We start from the raw sequence: 19,122 nt of genomic DNA, 5'->3' as shown, positions 1-19,122 counted from the left end.
ACTGAAGTCTGAGGTTTCCCAGTTCAGAGTTTCTAGTTGTTTTGAATGCGGTAGAAGTCATGCTGGATTGGCAGCATGGTTGTCAAACGTTTCTGACCCATGGCATGTGAATGTTTATCCTTTTAAGCTTGGAAAATAGATCCTTAAACCCAGACTTGGACCACGCACCCACTCCACTGACTAGCAGGCTAGTGATTGCTTTGCAACGCTTGCAGTTAGCCAATGATTCCTTCCAAACCACTCATTGATGAATTTGCGATTTCCAAATTGTTGAGTAATGTTTATGCCCAAGGATTTGCCAGTAGAGTGTCGACTTGATTCCTGATGATGACTGCTTGTCTTGCTTGCTAGCTAAGATTTTGAAAGTATAATGTTGACAAGATCAGTCCAATCAAAGCAATTTGACATCATTTTATCTGTGGCAAATTACCTTGATGGGCACTTCTAATGTAAATCTATGGCTTGAATTTTCAAGCTCTCCCTGTAAATTTTGCTGTGATGTAGTGTCCCAATGAGTGAAAGAACACTGAGCAACTAGAGAACATTAGCAACTTTAATTAATATTTTTTAGCTAAATGGGTGCGACTCAGAACAGGTGGGGCCTTTCCCAATCGGGTCGCCACTGCAGCGCAGAGCTGTTTTCAAGGAAGTGAGTTGGTGTTTATACAGTACCTCCCGCCCACCTCCAAGTCAAATTTCTACAACATTTATGAGACGCAAAGCGATGCGGTACGGAGCTCAATTTGGCATCTGTATGCATACGGAGCCTCCGAACACATTTTCATTTCAAGCATAAATTGGCTTTTAAGGTTAGGGACGTCCCAAGGATCCCGGGTAGCACTAACCGTATTATTAGTAATGAAAACGCTGGTTGGCAGTCCTATTCTAAAATTATACAGTAGCTCAAATTTTCCGCTCAAGCGAACTTGTGTCGGAACTATTACACTGTCGAAATAGCTTCCACACGGATGTAAAAGCGAGACATTTCGTATTTTGCAAACTTGGAGTAAACGTGGATATTATTAACCTCATTATCATACCAAACGTTTTCGGATGTAACTGCAAGGAACACTCAAGATGGAAAGACACATCCGTGAAGCAAAAGGTAAAAACATACTTATCTAAGGAAGGTATATAGCTATAGTGGATAGACCTCCAGTAACCAACAACACGGCGAGCTAGCTAGCTAAGTGGCTAACTTCCTGAAACCGAATGTTGATGAATAGGAACAAAAACATATTTTAAACCAACTTTGTCACAAGGTAGGTTCTATGTCGAGGTAAACGTTGTAATAGACGACCCCCCCCCCCCCCCCCCCCCCCCTTGAAAATATTGTTTAGGCAGTTGTCACAGAATGTTTTAGATTATTTTTTACATTTGTAGGACAAAATTTGTCCTTGCAAATTGTGAAGAAAGTGGACATTATAGGCCATTTTTGACTTATACATACCTCCTGTAAGGTCCTATGATCCGTGAACAGTAGCTACATGATACAGATATCGTGGGGCTCCACGCAAGATCTCACCCCGTGGGGTCAAAATGATCACAAGAACGGTGAGCCCAGAACCACACGGGGGGACCTAGTGAATGACCTGCAGAGAGCTTGGACCAAAGTAACAAAGCCTACCATCAGTAACACACTACGCTGCCAGGGACTCAAATCCTGCAGTGCCAGACGTGTCCCCCTGCTTAAGCCAGTACATGTCCAGGCCAGTCTGAAGTTTGATAGAGAGTATTTGGATGATCCAGAAGAAGATTGGGAGAATGTCATATGGTCAGATGAAACCAAAATATAACTTTTTGGTAAAAACTCAACTCGTCGTGTTTGGAGGACAAAGAATGCTGAGTTACATCCAAAGAACACCATACCTACTGTGAAGCATGGGGGTGGAAACAACATGCTTTGGGGCTGTTTTTCTGCAAAGGGACCAGGACGACTGATCCGTGTAAAGGAAAGAATGAATGGGGCCATGTATCGTGAGATTTTGAGTGAAAACCTCCTTCCATCAGCAAGGGCATTGAAGATGAAACGTGGCTGGGTCTTTCAGCATGACAATGATCCCAAACACACTGCCCGGGCAACGAAGGAGTGGCTTCGTAAGAAGCATTTCAAGGTCCTGGAGTGGCCTAGCCAGTCTCCAGATCTCAACCCCATAGAAAATCTTTGGAGGGAATTGAAAGTCCGTGTTGCCCAGCAACAGCCCAAAACATCACTGCTCTAGAGGAGAGCTGCATGGAGGAATGGGCCAAAATACCAGCAACGGTGTATAACAACCTTTTGAAGACTTAGAGAAAACGTTTGACCTCTGTCATTACTAACAAAGGGTATATAACAAAATATTGAGAAACTTTTTTATTGACCAAATACTTATTTTCCAACATAATTTGCAAATAAATTCATTAAAAATCCTACAATGTGATTTTCTGGATATGTTTTCTTCTCATTTTGTCTGTCATAGTTGAAGTGTACATATGATGAAAATGACAGGCCTCTCTCATCTTTTTAAGTGGGAGAACTTGCGCAATTGGTGGCTGACTAAATACTTTTTCGCCCCACTGTAAATTTTCCCCGGACCTCCTCAGCAAGGGGACTGGAATTGGTCAAACCTTCTTACATGAAAGGGAAGGTTAACTTGGCCCCAGACTATCGATCTGAGATCGACGTAAGTTTGTCATTGGATTTTTCTTGCTTTAACCCCTGTGTTGGGACTAAAAGGAGCTTAAAATGGCCACTTACATCATGATTTTTGAAAAAATTGTTATAGAAATACAAAAAAGCAAATGAAACATTCTTCCTCCCAATTAAGTTTCTATGTGAGAATTGCCAAAACAATCTTACGATACCCAAACTATTTTCGTGTCATGCTGACGTGGAAATGCCCTAATCGATGATAACCAAAAAATGTGAAGTCTGATCGTGACCAATTCTGTAGCAATAGGTAATTACTAAACAAAGATACTCAATGGCCTCTTTCTTTTTTCAGATAACGTTGTTAGACCTAGCTAGCTAGCAAGCTAATATCTCTTTATATAATTTTCACTAGCGTTCTTTTTTACCTATTTGATGTGATCATTGCACATATGATTACATTATTTTTAACTAATTGATGTAGAATAATAGTGAAGACATCAAAACTATGAAATAACACAAGGAATCATGTAGTGACCAAAAAAGTGCTAAACAAATCAAAATATATTATATTTGAGGTTCTTCAAATAGCCACTCTTTGCCAGGATGACAGCTTTGCACACTCTTGGCATTCTCTCAACTAGCTTCACCTGGAATGCTTTTGCAACCGTCTTGAAGGAATTCCCACACATGCTGAGCACTTGTTGGCTGTTTTTCCTTCACTCTGTGGTCCGACTCATCCCAAACCATCTCAATTTGGTTGAGGTCGGGCGATTGTGGAGGCCAGGTCATCTGATGCAGCACACCATCACTCTTCTTCTTGGTCAAATAGCCCTTACACAGCCTGGAGGTGTGTTGGGTCTTTGTCCTGTTGAAAAACTAATGATTGTCCCACTAAGTGCAAACCAGATGGGATGGTGTATCGCTGCAGAATGCTGTGGTAGCCATGCTGGTTAAGTGTGGCTAGAATTCTAAATAAATCACAGATGGTGTCACCAGCAAAGCACCCCCACCCCATAACACCTCCTCCTCCTCCATGCTTTACGGTGGGAAATACACATGCGGCGATCATCTGTTCACCCACACAGCGTCTCCCAAAGACACGGCGGTTGGAACAAAGTCTACAATTTGGACTCCAGACCAAAGGACAAATTTCCACCGGTCTAATGTCCATTGCTTGTGTTTCTTGGCCCAAGCAAGTCTCTTTTTATAATTGGTGTCCTTTAGTAGTGGTTTCTTTACAGCAATTCAACCATAAAGGCCTGATTCACACAGTGTCCTCTGAACAGTTGATGTTGAGATGTCTGTTACCTGAACTCTGAAGCATTTATTTGGGCTGCAATTTCTGAGGCTGGTAACTCTCTAATAAACGTATCCTCTGCAGCAGAGGTAACTCTGAGTCTTCCATCCCTGTGGCGGTGCTCATGAGAGCCAGTTTCATCATAGAGCTTGATCATTCAAAGTTCTTCATTTTCTGTATTGACTGACCTTCATCTCTTAAATTAATGACGGACTGTCATTTCTCTTTGCTTATTTGAGCTGTTCTTGCCATAATATGGACAACTGATTGGCTCAAATGCATTAAGAAGGAAAGAAATTCCACAAATTAACTTTTAAGAAGGCACACCTGTTAATTGCAATACATTCCCGGTGACTACCTCATGAAGCTGGTTGAGGGAATGCCAAGATTGTGCAAAGCTGTCATCAAGGTAAAGGGTGGCTATTTGAATAATCTGGAATATAACATATATTTTGATTTGTTTTGTTACTACATGATTCCATAGTGTTGATGTCTTCACTATTATTCTACAATGTAGAAAATAGTACAAATAAAGAAAAACCCTTGAATGAGTAGGTGTTCTAAAACTTTTGACTGGTAGTGAGTGTTTAACTCATCGCTCACTAGTCCGTACTCATTAATTCACTACTTGTTGCTCATCATTCAAACTTCTTTATTATTGTTTTATCGTTTGGTAAATTTCTGTGTTTCAGGTCCCTCTCTTCCTCTCCCCTCTCTGCGGCTTATGATTCCTCCACTGCGGCTGGTCTCAGCAGCCATCTGGCAAACGATCCAGCAGAGACACGTGATGGATTATGGGATGCTGGAGGAGTTTGTTACCATGGTTACAGAGATGGTTCCAGAGCTTCTGAATGACAGTCAGAGGGCCCAACTTATTCTGGGTCTTCGAGCACGGGTGAGAGAGAGGGGTGGAGCTAGTGCTCATTATGATGGGAAAGATGGGTTATGATCATATTTAGTAGTGTTTATTGTCTCAAATACGTGTCCTGGATTGGTTTGCTCTGCTTTCAGCTGGTCCTGGAGTTGTGTCGCTCGAAGCCGATCACAGACCTCCAGACCATTCAGCCACACCTGGACAGGATACAGATCCTTAAACCTTTCTGGGGGACACAGGTGAGCTCCTTAAGGCAGAGCCGTAGCTAATGTCTAAACCGGTCAGTGATAGACATTAATGTATTTCTGATATGACATGGAAAAAACATATGCAGACTAAGTGTAGTGCTGAGCGATTGCTGTTTTTATGTCGTTTGTTAGATTATTACAGAAATAATCACAGTTTTGAGTATTATATACACTGCTCAAAAAAATAAAGGGAACACTTAAACAACACAATGTAACTCCAAGTCAATCACACTTCTGTGAAATCAAACTGTCCACTTAGGAAGCAACACTGATTGACAATACATTTCACATGCTGTTGTGCAAATGGAATAGACAACAGGTAGAAATTATAGGCAATTAGCAAGACACCCCCAATAAAGGAGTGGTTCTGCAGGTGGTGACCACAGACCACTTCTCAGTTCCTATGCTTCCTGGCTGATGTTTTGGTCACTTTTGAATGCTGGCGGTGCTTTCGCTCCAGTGGTAGCATGAGACGGAGTCTACAACCCACACAAGTGGCTCAGGTACTGCAGCTCATCCAGGATGGTACATCAATGCGAGCTGTGGCAAGAAGGTTTGCTGTGTCTGTCAGCGTAGTGTCCAGAGCATGGAGGCGCTACCAGGAGACGGGCCAGTACATCAGGAGACGTGGAGGAGGCCGTAGGAGGGCAACAACCCAGCAGCAGGACCGCTACCTCCGCCTTTGTGCAAGGAGGAGCAGGAGGAGCACTGCCAGAGCCCTGCAAAATGACCTCCAGCAGGCCACAAATGTGCATGTGTCTGCTCAAACGGTCAGAAACAGACTCCATGAGGGTGGTATGAGGGCCCGACGTCCACAGGTGGGGGTTGTGCTTACAGCCCAACATCGTGCAGGACATTTGGCATTTGCCAGAGAACACACAAAGATTGGCAAATTTGCCACTGGCGCCCTGTGCTCTTCACAGATGAAAGCAGGTTCACACTGAGCACATGTGACAGAATCTGGAGACGCCGTGGAGAAAGTTCTGCTGCCTGCAACATCCTCCAGCATGACCGGTTTGGCGGTGGGTCAGTCATGGTGTGGGGTGGCATTTCTTTGGGGGGCCGCACAGCCCTCCATGTGCTCGCCAGAGGTAGCCTGACTGCCTTTAGGTACCGAGATGAGTTCCTCAGACCCCTTGTGAGACCATATGCTGGTGTGGTTGGCCCTGGGTTCCTCCTAATGCAAGACAATTCTAGACCTCATGTGGCTGGAGTGTGTCAGCAGTTCCTGCAAGAGGAAGGCATTGATGCTATGGACTGGCCCGCCCGTTCCCCAGACCTGAATCCAATTGAGCACATCTGGGACTCAATGTCTCGCTCCATCCACCAACGCCACGTTGCACCACAGACTGTCCAGGAGTTGGCAGATGCTTTAGTCCAGGTCTGGGAGGAGATCCCTCAGGAGATCATCCGCCACCTCATCAGGAGCATGCCCAGGCGTTGTAGGGAGGTCACACAGGCACGTGGAGGCCACACACACTACTGAGCCGCATTTTGACTTGTTTTAAGGACATTACATCAAAGTTGGATCAGCCTGTAGTGTGGTTTTCCACTTTAATTTTGAGTGTGACTCCAAATCCAGACCTCCATGGGTTGATAAATTTGATTTCCATTGATAATTTTTGTGTGATTTTGTTGTCAGCACATTCAACTATGTAAAGAAAAAAGTATTTAATAAGTATATTTCATTAATTCAGATCTAGGATGTGTTATTTTAGTGTTCCCTTTATTTTTTTGAGCAGTGTATATTTTTACATTATGTGGGTTGAATGCTGTAACAACGCAGAATAAAACTATTAATAAAAGTCCCATGATGGTAGTTAATGCTTATCACTTATTAACCATAATTTATTCACATTAAAATCACTATTTTTCGAAATACATGAGGCTGAATACCAACTATCAATCACTTAGATCATGTATTTTCAGGTAGCAATACCTCACGAAGCAACAGCTGCTCTCTATATCACCTCAAGGTCACGCATTCTTCTCTCTTCGTAGCAGGCATAAAAGATACACAGACTGGACAAGTAGATGCGCAATGAATTATGGTCATTGTAGTTAACTACTACGTTTGTTTGTGTTAAACTATGCAGAATATTGGCCTGTTGGAATCTACAACTCCCTACTACATCGCACAGTTCCGTCTAGATTTTATTTTTCTAGAGAAACTGTGCAATGTGTTCATTGAGCTCACAGAAGGGGAAAAAATAACAAAATGAATTCAAATAATTGAACCGAGGATGGTCAATTAGTTGTTTAAAAAACAAAAATAATATTCTGTGTTTAAGGCTGATGCAGAGGTAGGATTATCTGAATCCAATTTCCTTGGGCTGGTTCAAAGCCTTCTGAAAGACCCTGGCGAGAGGGAACATTTCTTCCAGGTCAGTAAGTATTTGGCTATGGAATAGTTGTGGGTCACTTCCATTATGTGTATTTCCACTGCTGTGTATTTCCAGAAATTCAATAATAATCTAAGATGTTTTCATAGCTTATATTCCTTTACTCTGTTTTAGGATGTTTTTCCTGTAGAATTTGGTCCAAGTTATGACGTAGGCATACAGAAACTCATGTGGCAATTCCTTTCGAGACTGGAGAAGCTACTTCCTGTGTCAAACTTCCAACAGGTACTAGTAGAAATACAAGTATATACAGTACCTTCGGAAAGTATTCAGACCCCTTGACTTTTTCAATATCTTCCTTAGCAATCTACACACAATACCCCATAATGACAAAGCGAAAACAACAGGTTTTTCGAAAAAAAATTTGCAAATGTATTAAAAATAAAAAAAACAATACCTTATTTGCAAAGGTATTCAGACCCTTTTTGCTATGAGACTCAAATTGAGCTCAGGTGCATCTTGTTTCTATTGATCATCCTTGAGATGTTTCTACAACTTTTTATTTTTTATTTAACCTATTTAACTAGGCAAGTTAGTTAAGAACATATTCTTATTTACAATGAAGGCCTACCCTGGCCAAACCTGGACGACGCTGGGCCAATTGTACGCCCTATGGTAGAATGGCCAGACGGAAGCCAATCCTCAGTAAAAGGCACATGACAGCCCGCTTGGAGAATGTCAAAAGGCACCTAAAGACTCTCAGACCATGAGAAACAAGATTCTTTGGTCTGATGAGACCTAGATTGAACTCTTTGGCCTGAATGCCAAGTCTCATGTCTGGAAGAAACCTGGCACCATCCCTACGGTGAAGCATGGTGGTGGCAGCATCATGCTGTGGGGATGTTTTTCAGCTGCAGGGACTGGGAGACAAGTCAGGATCGAGGGAAGGATGAACGGAGCAGAGTACAGCGAGATCCTTGATGAAAACATGTTCCAGAGCGCTCAGGACCTCAGACTTGGGCGAAGGTTCACCTTCCAACAGGACAACAACCCTAAGCACACATCCAAGACTATGCAGGAGTGGCTCTGAAGTCTCTGAACTCTGAGTGGCCCAGCCAGAGAGGACCTGGACTTCTGTATACCACCACTACCTTGTCACAACACAACAGATTGGCTCAAATGCATTAAGAAGGAAAGAAATTCCACAAATTAACTTTTAAAAAAGCACAACAGTTCATTGAAATGCATTCCAGGTGACTACCTCATGAAGCTAATTGAGAGAATGCCAAGAGTGTGCGACGCTGTCAAGGCAAAGGGTGGCTACTTTGAAGAATCTGAAATATAAAATATATTTTGATTTGTTTAACACTTTTTTAGGTTACTACATGATTCCATATGTGTTATTTCATAGTTTTGATGTCTTCACTATTATTCTACAATGTAGAAAATAGTAAAAATAAAGAAAAACCCTTGAATGAGTAGGTGTTCTAAAACTTTTGACTGGTACTGTATGTTCCTTCTAACTCTGTATTACTTATTGTGTCAGGCTGCCTTGCTGCTCAGTGACGTCCCCTCTGTTCTGGAGGAATGTGTTGAGTCCATATCTCACCCTCAGCAGCTGAAAACCCTGCTTCAATACCACAGAGATCTCTGCAAGCTGGACAACCATGGTAGGCATCTCGCACCCATCATTTTCATGCTATATCATGGATTTGTTTTGGACCCCCCCCATTGCAAATTTAAGTCTGTGTGTTGCATTTTGGTTCCCTTTTTCAGACCCTCCATCTTCCACCGATGGGGACTGCATTCTCTCAGCTCTCTGTCTTCCTCCTGTGGAAAGGGTGGTAATTACAACAGAGGTGAAAAAAGAAGGAACACGTATGGATGTAAAAGAAAGAGAAGGGGTGGATAGCAGATCAGGGGAATGTGAGAAAAACAAAACATCCTCTGTTAGTGATGATGAGGAGGCGGAGGATGATGCAGAGTTTGCTGACCCAGAGACAGACAAGGTGGAACCAGAGTACGAAACAGTGATGGGTATAGGGGAAGATGGTATAGAGAAGCCTTTTAAACTAATCAAAACACAAGAAGAAACCCATTATGAAAAATTCAGAAAAAAGCCCAAACCTGAACAAAAGAGAAACATAGGCATGTCTAAAGAAATCAGATTCTCCATGATACAAAAACCCTCGGTGGACCTACAAGGGATTGTCATCGCTGACATGACACAGACCCCCAAATCAAATCAACAGGTCCCAAGAGCCAAAAGGTCCTTGGAGCGTAGGACATGCAAGTTGTGCGGTAAGGTCGTACAGCGTCCTGCAGTCTTGAGGAAACACATGTTGACTCACACTGGTGACTGGCCCTATCAATGTCCTACCTGTAAGCAGATTTACAAGGCCTTGGGAAGCTTCCAAGAACATACTGAAAGATGTGTCTTTCCTATTGAGGAAACACCTGAGGACAATGAGTCATCCATATCAGTGATGCAATACAAGGGTCTGATGTTGAAGAAAATTTTACCACGTCCGCAAGGACAAAAAGCAGGCCCAAATGAAAAAAAACTCAAACGCATTGTCTGCAAGACATGTCCTGTTTGTGGGAAGACTTTTGCAACAGGTTCAAGCATGAAGCGGCATCAGATTATCCACACTGAGCCCAAAAAGTGCAGAGTGTGCGAACACATCTTCCCTAACTCTTCCGAACTGAAGATCCACATGGAGTCCCATCCGAAAAAAGGAATCCATCAATGTAGTAACTGTGAGAGGACCTTCAAGCACGATTACAGTGTGAAGGCTCATGAAGAGGCTTGTCTTTTTCTGAGTCGTCAACAAGGGGAGCTTGGAGAGAGCCGTGGTCCTCCAGCTACGGGGCAGACAGACCCAGGGCCATCAGGCAGTACACACCAGCAGAGCATGACATGTGAAGCAGGAATCATACAACTCTCTGCAACTCTGAGCAAACAGAATTCTGCCTTCACCTACATGCATTCTGTGGAGGGGTCATCAGCGAGAGCAAAAAGGTCTCTGGAGCGTAGGACATGCAAGGTGTGCGGTAAGGTCGTACAGCGTCCTGCAGTTCTGAGGAAACACATGGTGACCCACACTGGTGACTGGCCCTATCGATGTCCCACCTGTAAGAAGATTTACAAGACCTTGAGAAGCTTCCAGGAACATATTGAAAGATGTGTCTTTCCTATTGAGGAAACACCTGAGGACAGTGAGTCGTCCTCCACCAATGCAACCAAACACCCATCTTCCACCCCGGAACCAAACACACCTATAGGATCATCCAAACGCTGTGCAAGGTGTCCTATTTGCCATAAATTTATATCGGGATACCTGAGATATCACATTCTCTCTCACTCAGATGAGCGCCCACACGCTTGCCCCCGTTGTGGGTCGAAATACAAGTTCGACTTTGTTTTGAGGAGGCACATGAGACTGTTCTGCAAGGTGAGGAAGGGTGAACCTGTTGAATTAGGGGAAAAGAAAGTCCATAAGTGTAATGAATGTGGGAAGGAATTCGGGCTAAAATCCACACTGACAGCACACAAACGCATCCACAACCCGCTCCGCTGTGCCTATTGCCGAAGGATGTTCCCAGACCAAGAAACGCTTGCAATTCACAAGGTAGAGCACAAACCGGTTCAATGCACCATGTGTGAGAAGAGCTTCAATGTGATAAGATACCTCTCCAGACACTACGTGGATGACCATCAGTTCAGCGGGCCATTCCGCTGCACCTACTGTGAGAGAAGCTATGCCGAGTTATCTGTCTTCGTACGACACGAGAGGACACACACCGGGGATCTTCCATATAAGTGCTCCCACTGTCCCAAGAAGTTCCATTTTGAAACTGCTCTTGTGACACACCAGAGAACGCACACAGGAGAGAAACCGTGCCTTTGCTGGGAGTGTGGAAAGAGCTTCCAATCCAAGGGGATTCTGAAAACGCACATGAATCGTGTTCACACTCCTCAGGTGAAACGTTTCCCTTGTTCCCAGTGTAACAAAGCTTTCAGGGACAAAGGTCAAATGAAGATGCATGAGAATGTTTACCACAAAGGGGTGCGTTACCCGTGCTCCTACTGCGGTAAGGGATTCTTTAGCCCTGCCCCATTGGCGAGACACGTATTGATTCACACAGGGGAGAATCCTTATTCCTGCACATATAAGGAATGTACCAGAGTTTTCAAATCTGCATCTGAACTGAGGATACACGTGAGATACCATACTGGAGACCGGCCATTCAAGTGCAAGGACTGTGGGAAGGGTTTTGTTCAAGCCCATTATCTCACCATACACCGGCGAAGTCATACCGGGGAGAAACCGTATTCGTGTCTCACCTGCAACAAGTCCTTCAGCACCTCCCATCAGTTGAGCAGACACATGAAAACGCACACAGGAGAGAAGCCTTACCAATGTACGGATTGTGGGAAAGCTTTCAATCGTAGAGACCGTTTGCGGACTCATCAAGATAAATGCCATCCAGCTTTTTAGTTAAAGTTAAGATCCTTTGTTCTCAATGTTCTATAAATGCGGATTTGTGTTTTGCAATTGTTGTAAATTAACTGCTTATGTAGCCAGTACATGACAGCCTAAACTCACCATGCCTAGCAACCTTACCATGTACGTTTTTTGTTTGTTGCTATGGCTGTAATGACTACTTTCTCCTTCTGGGATTAATAAAGTACAATCAACACCCACCTCTTCTCATTCAGTCAAGTGTTTTCCGTAAAATCTTTATTTGTGGTGGCAACAGCATGCAAAAGAACTCAGTAAAAAAAAAAAAAAATAGGAATGATCTGCATGTGAGGCCAAATAAGTAAAGGCAGATGTCTGGTTACAATTCAACAATGCCCATAATCATGTGTCAAAGATCCACAGATCTTCTAAAGTGAGCTCAACAATATGCACATCATGTAGACTAATCTATGGACATTAAGAAACATATGGAGCTGATGTCTGAGTTGGTAGCCTATATATTGCCGATGAATGGACTCATTTTGAAATGATACTCAGGTAGTAAAATATAGATACAGGTGATTTGATGGTGTACATTTAAATGAAGAAAGCCATTTACAGCAATGAAGATAAGGCAGTTTATCGATACTGTATTTCAGTGAAACTCTTTGGGGGTGTAAGTGATAGATTTCAAATAACAGGTGACAGTTACAGGTCAATTCAAACTTTAAATTGATTAGTTTAATCTTTTTGGAGGATATTAAGTATTGACCAGGGCATGAATGAACAGTAACTGGCTGTCTTTATACAGGAATGTACACTGGGTCAGAAAGCGAAAAAAATACAAAAAAAGTTTGCCAACCAAAGCCAAGGGAATAACACTCCATTACATTTCCCCTCTTTCTGGATTGAGGAAAAAAGTACATTTGAGGTTGCAAATACTCTTAAATGGTTTTAGTCAATACTATCCCACCACGAAGTCCGCGCCAATATTTTACAGTGCCAAATCACAGGCAATTTATGTTTTCAGCTCATTCACTAATGTGTCAAATCATCAGAGTACACATTTTTATTTAGAAAACTTTTCTTCCTTTATACAGTAATAAAAAAAGGTCAGGCAAGATGCATCAAACAGAAGTCCGAAGGCTTCAGGATGACCTTTTCGGGTTTGTTCTGGGTTGCATTCAACAAGGTGAAGCGTTGCAGATGGAAATATAATTAATAGAGCTGAAAATTCCCTAGCCCTATACAATACATTTCTATCTGAGCGCTCTGACATTTGCACCCTCCTGAACAGGTGTTGCTGATAGTGGTCAAAAAACAGGACAAACTGAGCGGCTCGCTCTGTCTCAGGCATCTTACACTGGCGGGGGGATGGGAGGGGGGCAACTGTCATGTGCCACCCCCCCAGCGAGTCTGCCAAATCGGTGATCTTTGGCACTTAGGCTGGCAGACTCAGCTTCTTTCCTTTCAGTACTGAAACAGAGGAGAGATTTTTTTAGGTTCAAAGCAACGGTTAAACAGATGACCAAAACACATTTTGTGACAAATACCAGAAGTTCCCGGTGAGTGGTTTACAGTGGAGATGTGGGCAGGTATATTCAAGAATGAACTTGAGAAAGAAGACGAGTAGGCGGCCATTACGTTGCAATAAACTTTAGTGTACTATCAACAGATAATATTGACAAAAGAACACATTCAAGCATCGTGCATAATGGTGCACAAGAATTCGAAATGCGTTGCAGTTGTGCGTTCTCATTTACAATGATGATCTGCTCCTATATGTAGCTATTTTGTAAATATTTTCTGTTAATAGTTCACTAAAGTTTATTGCAACATACTGGCCACCATCTTTTTTTACTGAGTGTTTACAGTGTATATACTCAAGTTTAAAGGTCCAATGCAGCCATTTCTATCTCAATATTAAACACTTTTGGGATAACATGTACCTTACTGGGATTGTTTTCAATTAAAAAATATCTTCACAAAAGGCAATTTCTCAAGGACTGTCTGGGTCTGAGTGGGGAGGGGAAAACTGAAAATGTGCCGTTATTGGCAGAGGGGTAACCTGGCACGCAGCATAACCATGCCTGTACCTCCCACAGAAACCACAGAAACCACTTCATGTCACTATTCCCTCAACACTTTCCCTGGTTGGAACCCTGGTTCCCTGGTTGGCACTTATTGCACAACTTGTTTTAAGTCACTCAAAAAAATGGTGTGGGGGGGGGGGGGGGGGGGGGTCTACAGTGTGTGCAAATGGCATGAGGTAAGGCAATAAATAGCCCATAGTAGCAAAGTAATTACAATTTAGCAGATTAACACGAGTGCTAGATGAGCAGATGATGATGAGCAGATGATGATTTGAAGGTGTTAATGATTTGAAGTAAGTAGTGATATTGGTGTGCAAAAGAGCAGCAAGGTAGATAAAAACAATATGGGGATGAGGTGTGCTGCGCCACAGCAACTTGAATGCACCTGGAGAGGAATATTTATCTTGTATAGAACACACAAGCCAACTAGGTAGATAAAATATTCTACTACGAGGTTGTCTGTTTTTTCTATTAATTACTTGTTTTGTTTGCAGAGGAAAAGTAAATGGAGATCGTTCTAACACCTTCAAATTGTGCCTCGACCAAAATATGTTTCCATGTTTTTTTTTGGAGTGGTGGCAATTTTGCCGTGGCGCAGCACAACAGTTAAATGACTGCTGCGGAAACACTGCTCCAAACTTACTTCGAAAATAAGTCAGAAGACTGCAGCTCGACTCACCTTTTGTCACATACAGATAGAAGAAGTCGCAATAGAGGATTGTCTGAACAACACCGGCCACGATGGCGATCATGTCGAAGAATCCCTCGAAGTAGAAGCGCCAGATCCAATTGATGAGGTAGAGAGCCCGGTACAGGCCCAGGAAGAACAGGTAGTGGGTGGTGATGGTCTCCGCCTCGCCCGTCTTGCTGATCATGAAGAGCTGGGGCAAGATGGCCACCGACTCCAGGTAGATAGAGAACGTCCACAGGATCTAGAGGGAGAGGAGATAGTGAGAGGTGGAGTGTGTGGCTGTGTAGACCCATTTCCCGGCTGTGTCGTGAAAAGTTGTGTGCGCAGTTCCGAATCAGAAAGCGGTTTGTTTACATTAAAGTAAATACGATCACATCCGACTTATCGTCATGACAACATCGCAAATGTCAGAGCATTGATTATCTAGCAAAGCCAGCGAGGCATGGTAAAATATCACAAATGGAGATAGAATAACAATATACTTGTTGAGCATAACTATAGTCACCAGTCTTGTGTTCATGGTCATCACTCACTGCTAAGTTTGAAGGTACCAACATCAGTGTATGCTAACTGCTACAGGGCGTTTGCCGTTTAACCCCAAAAAATGCCTCTATATCAGTTGCTGTATAATGCAGTATGCATTCATCTTAATGAGAGACAAGAGGGTGTGTGTCCTTACCTCGAGGGGAGAGAAGTCGTGGTTGACAAGGAATGCCAGCCCTCCTACGGGGACGACCAGGAACTCCACTCTGAAGGTGTCGTGGTTACCGTCATAGGTGGCCTTGAACTTAGCGTAGATCAGGTACACGGTGGCGTACGCGCAGCCAATGTAGATTACCTTAAACGATACAATACACCAATCACTAACTTGTTCCCTTTCACTGTTATCTGGAAGATGTGTGTATACATCCAATTAGGTTAAGCACACGGCAACCTCAGAAACCGATTAGAAAAGTGAGCAAATTAGCTGCTTGTGTTTTCAACGTACTAGTGGTTTCCATAATTAGAGGTACACACTCTTGATGCACCCACTCATACACCAATGAACCTTGGGTATACAAGGGTGTGTCAACTTAACAGTACTTCAATATTGACTCGTGAGTAGATCTCACTACTATAGAGAATGGGCAGGGTGTGTTGCTTGAAAAAAGATCTCTAAGAGGATTAGCCTGTCACCCTCACAAGGTCCACTGTTTGTCTCACCTTCATGGTAGTGTTGTAGAGGGAGATGAAGGAGGTGAGCAGGTCCAGGTAGCGACTGGTGAACACCAAGGCGAACAAGATCTGACTCTTCCCAGAGATACCTGTCAAGAGAGACAAAAAACCAACCAAGTGTATGAGACGTCAGATGTCTGTTTCTCTTCTCTTCTAAACTCACAACAGCCCACCATGAGTACATCTCAAAAGCCCTAAGTGGCTTCCTCTCATTCGGTCTCATTAACTTCATCTGAATTGTGAAAGAATTGAGATGTTAACCTTGCATCCTTCCTTAGAGTAACCACTGATCTCACTGGACAGAGTTGGTGTGAGGCTATGAAGTTAAATCCTTGCTTTCACCTATCCAGTCAGGTCAGATCAGTGTTAATTCTCAGGGAGGCAGAAAGGAAAGAAGCGTTTTTGAAAAAGGACTTTGGTGGCCCCTTGGTAGAAATCGAAACCCAGAAAGCTCATTTTGTCCCATTTCACTGGCTAACCCAGTTAGGACCGGCAGACTCATAACTACACAATGTTTTGTGTTCCATCTTACACTTGTCAATGTCATCAACTTGAAGGTACTGCTATGGCAATTCCTGACATTACAGGCATCATGGCTGTGACTTATTCCACAAGCAGCAACACCAAATTAATATAAGGTGACCTTTGTTTGTGATGCTTGCGTACATTCATTTCTGATTCTAACTGCAGGAATGAAAACATGACAGATCAAATCCACTTAGCATCTTTGATGAGGTAAAAGCTAGTCGGACTCCATTCAGGTGAATTGCAAAACACACAACCAACTGAGGGTCTGATAAGAAGTAGGCTTAGTACAGCATTTTCACATACAAATGCTTAGACCACCTGATGTACAATCCTGGGCTTGCCATTGCAAAAACCTACTATTTCAGACTGTGCTGAAAGAAGATCCATCCCTCAACCTTCCTATGCCTGAACAATACACAAAGATATTGTATGGCTATGGCCAGTGGCTACAATCTCAGTTATGTTTTGAGAGCTTCTTTCCTCTCTAGCATGGCCAGGTAGAGACAACTGTGATAAAAATCCAAAGCATTTTATAAAAATCCAAAGAATTTTAAACACAGACATAGATAGACTTACAGCTGCTCCGCCTCAGAAGGCCAACCTGCAAACACTGGCAAGTGGTAGCACCCTTCTTGTAGTCAAGAAGCTCACAATACATTAATAACAATGCTAGACTAGAGTATATTAAAAACTTAATTAAACTTTGGTGCTTGCAGTGATGAGATTATGTTTCTAATGACAGGCCCAGTACCTGAGCACAAACTGATTTTTGCCTGACTGGAATGTGTCAAATCCAATCTCTTGTGTGAGAAGCTACCTGCCTACTGAAGTTGTTGATCGTGACAGGTATCAGTACCTCCTTTGACAAGTCAGATCTTAAACCTAACCTTCAACCCCAAACCCGTTTCAAAGTTACTTGAGGTATATATGTACTGTAGGGGTAAGTAGGGGTAAAGTGACTAGGCAACAGGATAGATAAAACACTAGCAGCAGCATATGTGGTGAGTGTGATAGTGTGTTTGTACGCATGTGTGTTGGGGTGTCAGTGTAAGTATGTCTGAGTGTGTGGGTAGAGTCAGTGCAAAAAAAGGTCAATGCAGGTAGTTCAGGTAGCCATTTGATTAGCTTGTTAGCAATCTTGTTTAGAAGTCCTGTGGCCTTACACAACATACTGCAACAAGCCTTGTAATTCCCAGGGGACATTGGAAATTGACTACTTAAATTCTGTATAAGTTAAAGTAACAAAGTCCTGTATCAGCTGTGCATTTGACAGCAATTATATATTTTTTAACCATATTATCCGCGTTAAGTGACAGCGCTACCACGTCAAAGGACAGACCAGGGTAGCGACGCCGGGGGGAGGGGTGAATTAGCGGACTAAAATCAAAGGTTTCTGTACTACAACAGGGATGATGAGGCATGACATACCACACACACTGAAAAGCGTTTAGTGGGCCCTGTAAACTGACGTGCGCAGATGTTGACCTGATATCGCTAGCTAATAAATGAGTGGGGTACTCAACACAAGTCAACTAACGTTACTTAGCAACAGACATTGCATGCATTTCATCTGGGTGTATTTGATTTGCTGGACTTTGTCCTTTCCCAACACTGTCCTGTTTACTAGGCCGTGCTAGCATCAATGCTAACAATCTGATTTGATGAAGCCTCAAACTAACGTTAGTTGCCTAGTAGCAGTTAGCTTGTCAACAAAAATCCACTACAAAGAAACGTTGCTAATTTAATAGCTAGGTACATTGCACTGGAATTGAGATGGCAATTGGAGATGTATGCAGCTTGCAAATAGTCCAAATGGGAATCTTACTCACCGGCACAGGACCTGGTTTTCCATATTTTTAGCAGCAGGATGATGATGGCTGCTAAATGGGAGAGATCACCAGTGAGTCTGAAAATGTTCATGATTCTGCTGGGTGCTGCAGGCGGCTGTGCCTTCGCTAGAACGAACCTATGCGGGTCAAATCAAATACGACCTTCAAGCCTCCGTTACTTGCAGGTTTAAAACCTTACTATAGGGTCTGTCAGGCACCTAAATCGACGTTTTCCACGGTCTGGATGGGAAAATGGCGAGTAATGCGCGACGTGGCCCGGAGACGTGGCCAAGGATAGTCGCGCCCAATGCAAGCCGGGAAAAAAATTACGTTCGCCTAATGAGAAGTTGGACACGCCCGTGATCACGGAAATGTATTTTATCTTTTCAACTACTATATTTATAAAAACTAACCCACAGACTCATTTGAGAATTTGACAGTGGAATAAACAACAACTTTGCAGAAGATATTCATATGAAAGTGAAATAATCACCAGTCAGTCAAATGCACATTGTACATGACACACATCAAATATCCTTCATTCAAATGACATCCTAATCTGATACTGCATTTACACGTCATCTCAAACGTCTATTGCGCTTTCTAAAAGATACACAAGTTTACTATTGAATATGAAGATCAAGAATGACATGTTGCAGAAAAAAGAAATGTATTTGTTGTTGAGGGGATATTATTTTTGAAGTAAAATACACAGGGAGTGGCACATTATTTAACGTTAACGAGTTTTGCTGCCCATAATACTTCAGTTTGGAGGTATTCACTGATAAGATCTCGTACTGCTATCAATAACAATTCCAGATACCAGTGTCATTGTAACAGAACGATACTGCCCAGTTGAAAATACAACAGGTAGAAAGTGTTTGACTGAATCAATGGAGATCCAACT

General features: G+C 42.8%; 2 protein-coding genes across 4 annotated transcripts; one reads left to right on the top strand and one right to left on the bottom strand.

Moving 5' to 3' along the window:
* The first annotated feature begins 667 nt into the window (after positions 1-667).
* Positions 668-12,246, top strand: LOC110498864 (zinc finger protein 91). 3 transcript variants are annotated; one of them, XM_036955655.1, is made up of 7 exons: positions 668-1,105; positions 4,622-4,824; positions 4,941-5,042; positions 7,343-7,435; positions 7,568-7,678; positions 8,940-9,062; positions 9,187-12,246. In XM_036955655.1, the coding sequence occupies exons 1-7, from the start codon at positions 1,078-1,080 to the stop codon at positions 11,893-11,895; spliced, it is 3,369 nt and encodes a 1,122-aa protein (XP_036811550.1). In that variant the 5' UTR covers positions 668-1,077; the 3' UTR covers positions 11,896-12,246. The 3 variants fall into 3 exon arrangements, with proteins under 3 accessions (XP_036811550.1, XP_021431210.2, XP_036811551.1); XM_021575535.2 differs by having other exon boundaries at positions 669-1,105; positions 8,940-9,063; positions 9,170-12,246; XM_036955656.1 differs by lacking the exon at positions 668-1,105 and having other exon boundaries at positions 4,721-4,824; positions 7,343-7,439; positions 8,940-9,063; positions 9,170-12,246.
* kdelr2b (KDEL endoplasmic reticulum protein retention receptor 2b) lies at positions 12,122-18,591 on the bottom strand. Its single transcript, XM_021575536.2, has 5 exons — positions 18,216-18,591; positions 15,847-15,947; positions 15,323-15,481; positions 14,632-14,884; positions 12,122-13,335 (listed from the first exon to the last, which is right to left on the bottom strand). Exons 1-5 carry the CDS (start codon positions 18,304-18,306, stop codon positions 13,301-13,303), a joined length of 639 nt encoding a protein of 212 aa, XP_021431211.1. The 5' UTR covers positions 18,307-18,591; the 3' UTR covers positions 12,122-13,300.
* Positions 18,592-19,122: the final 531 nt, after the last annotated feature.

This window comes from Oncorhynchus mykiss, chromosome 20 (assembly GCF_013265735.2).
Source record: "Oncorhynchus mykiss isolate Arlee chromosome 20, USDA_OmykA_1.1, whole genome shotgun sequence".
NCBI classification, from domain to species: domain Eukaryota; kingdom Metazoa; phylum Chordata; class Actinopteri; order Salmoniformes; family Salmonidae; genus Oncorhynchus; species Oncorhynchus mykiss.
Note: the sequence above shows the minus strand (reverse complement) of the source record. Positions and strands in the feature narration are given on the sequence as shown.

Coding starts and splice junctions, on each gene's coding strand:
- LOC110498864 (XM_021575535.2), top strand. CDS start 1,078: ATGGAAAGACACATCCGTGAAGCAAAAG. Junction 5,043..7,342: donor AACCTTTCTGGGGGACACAG/GTGAGCTCCTTA, acceptor TCTGTGTTTAAG/GCTGATGCAGAGGTAGGATT. Junction 7,436..7,567: donor AGAGGGAACATTTCTTCCAG/GTCAGTAAGTAT, acceptor ACTCTGTTTTAG/GATGTTTTTCCTGTAGAATT.
- kdelr2b (XM_021575536.2), bottom strand. CDS start 18,306: ATGAACATTTTCAGACTCACTGGTGATCTCTCCCATTTAGCAGCCATC. Junction 15,948..18,215: donor GAAAACCAGGTCCTGTGCCG/GTGAGTAAGATT, acceptor CTCTCTTGACAG/GTATCTCTGGGAAGAGTCAG. Junction 13,336..14,631: donor CTATCTGTATGTGACAAAAG/GTGAGTCGAGCT, acceptor CCTCTGTTTCAG/TACTGAAAGGAAAGAAGCTG.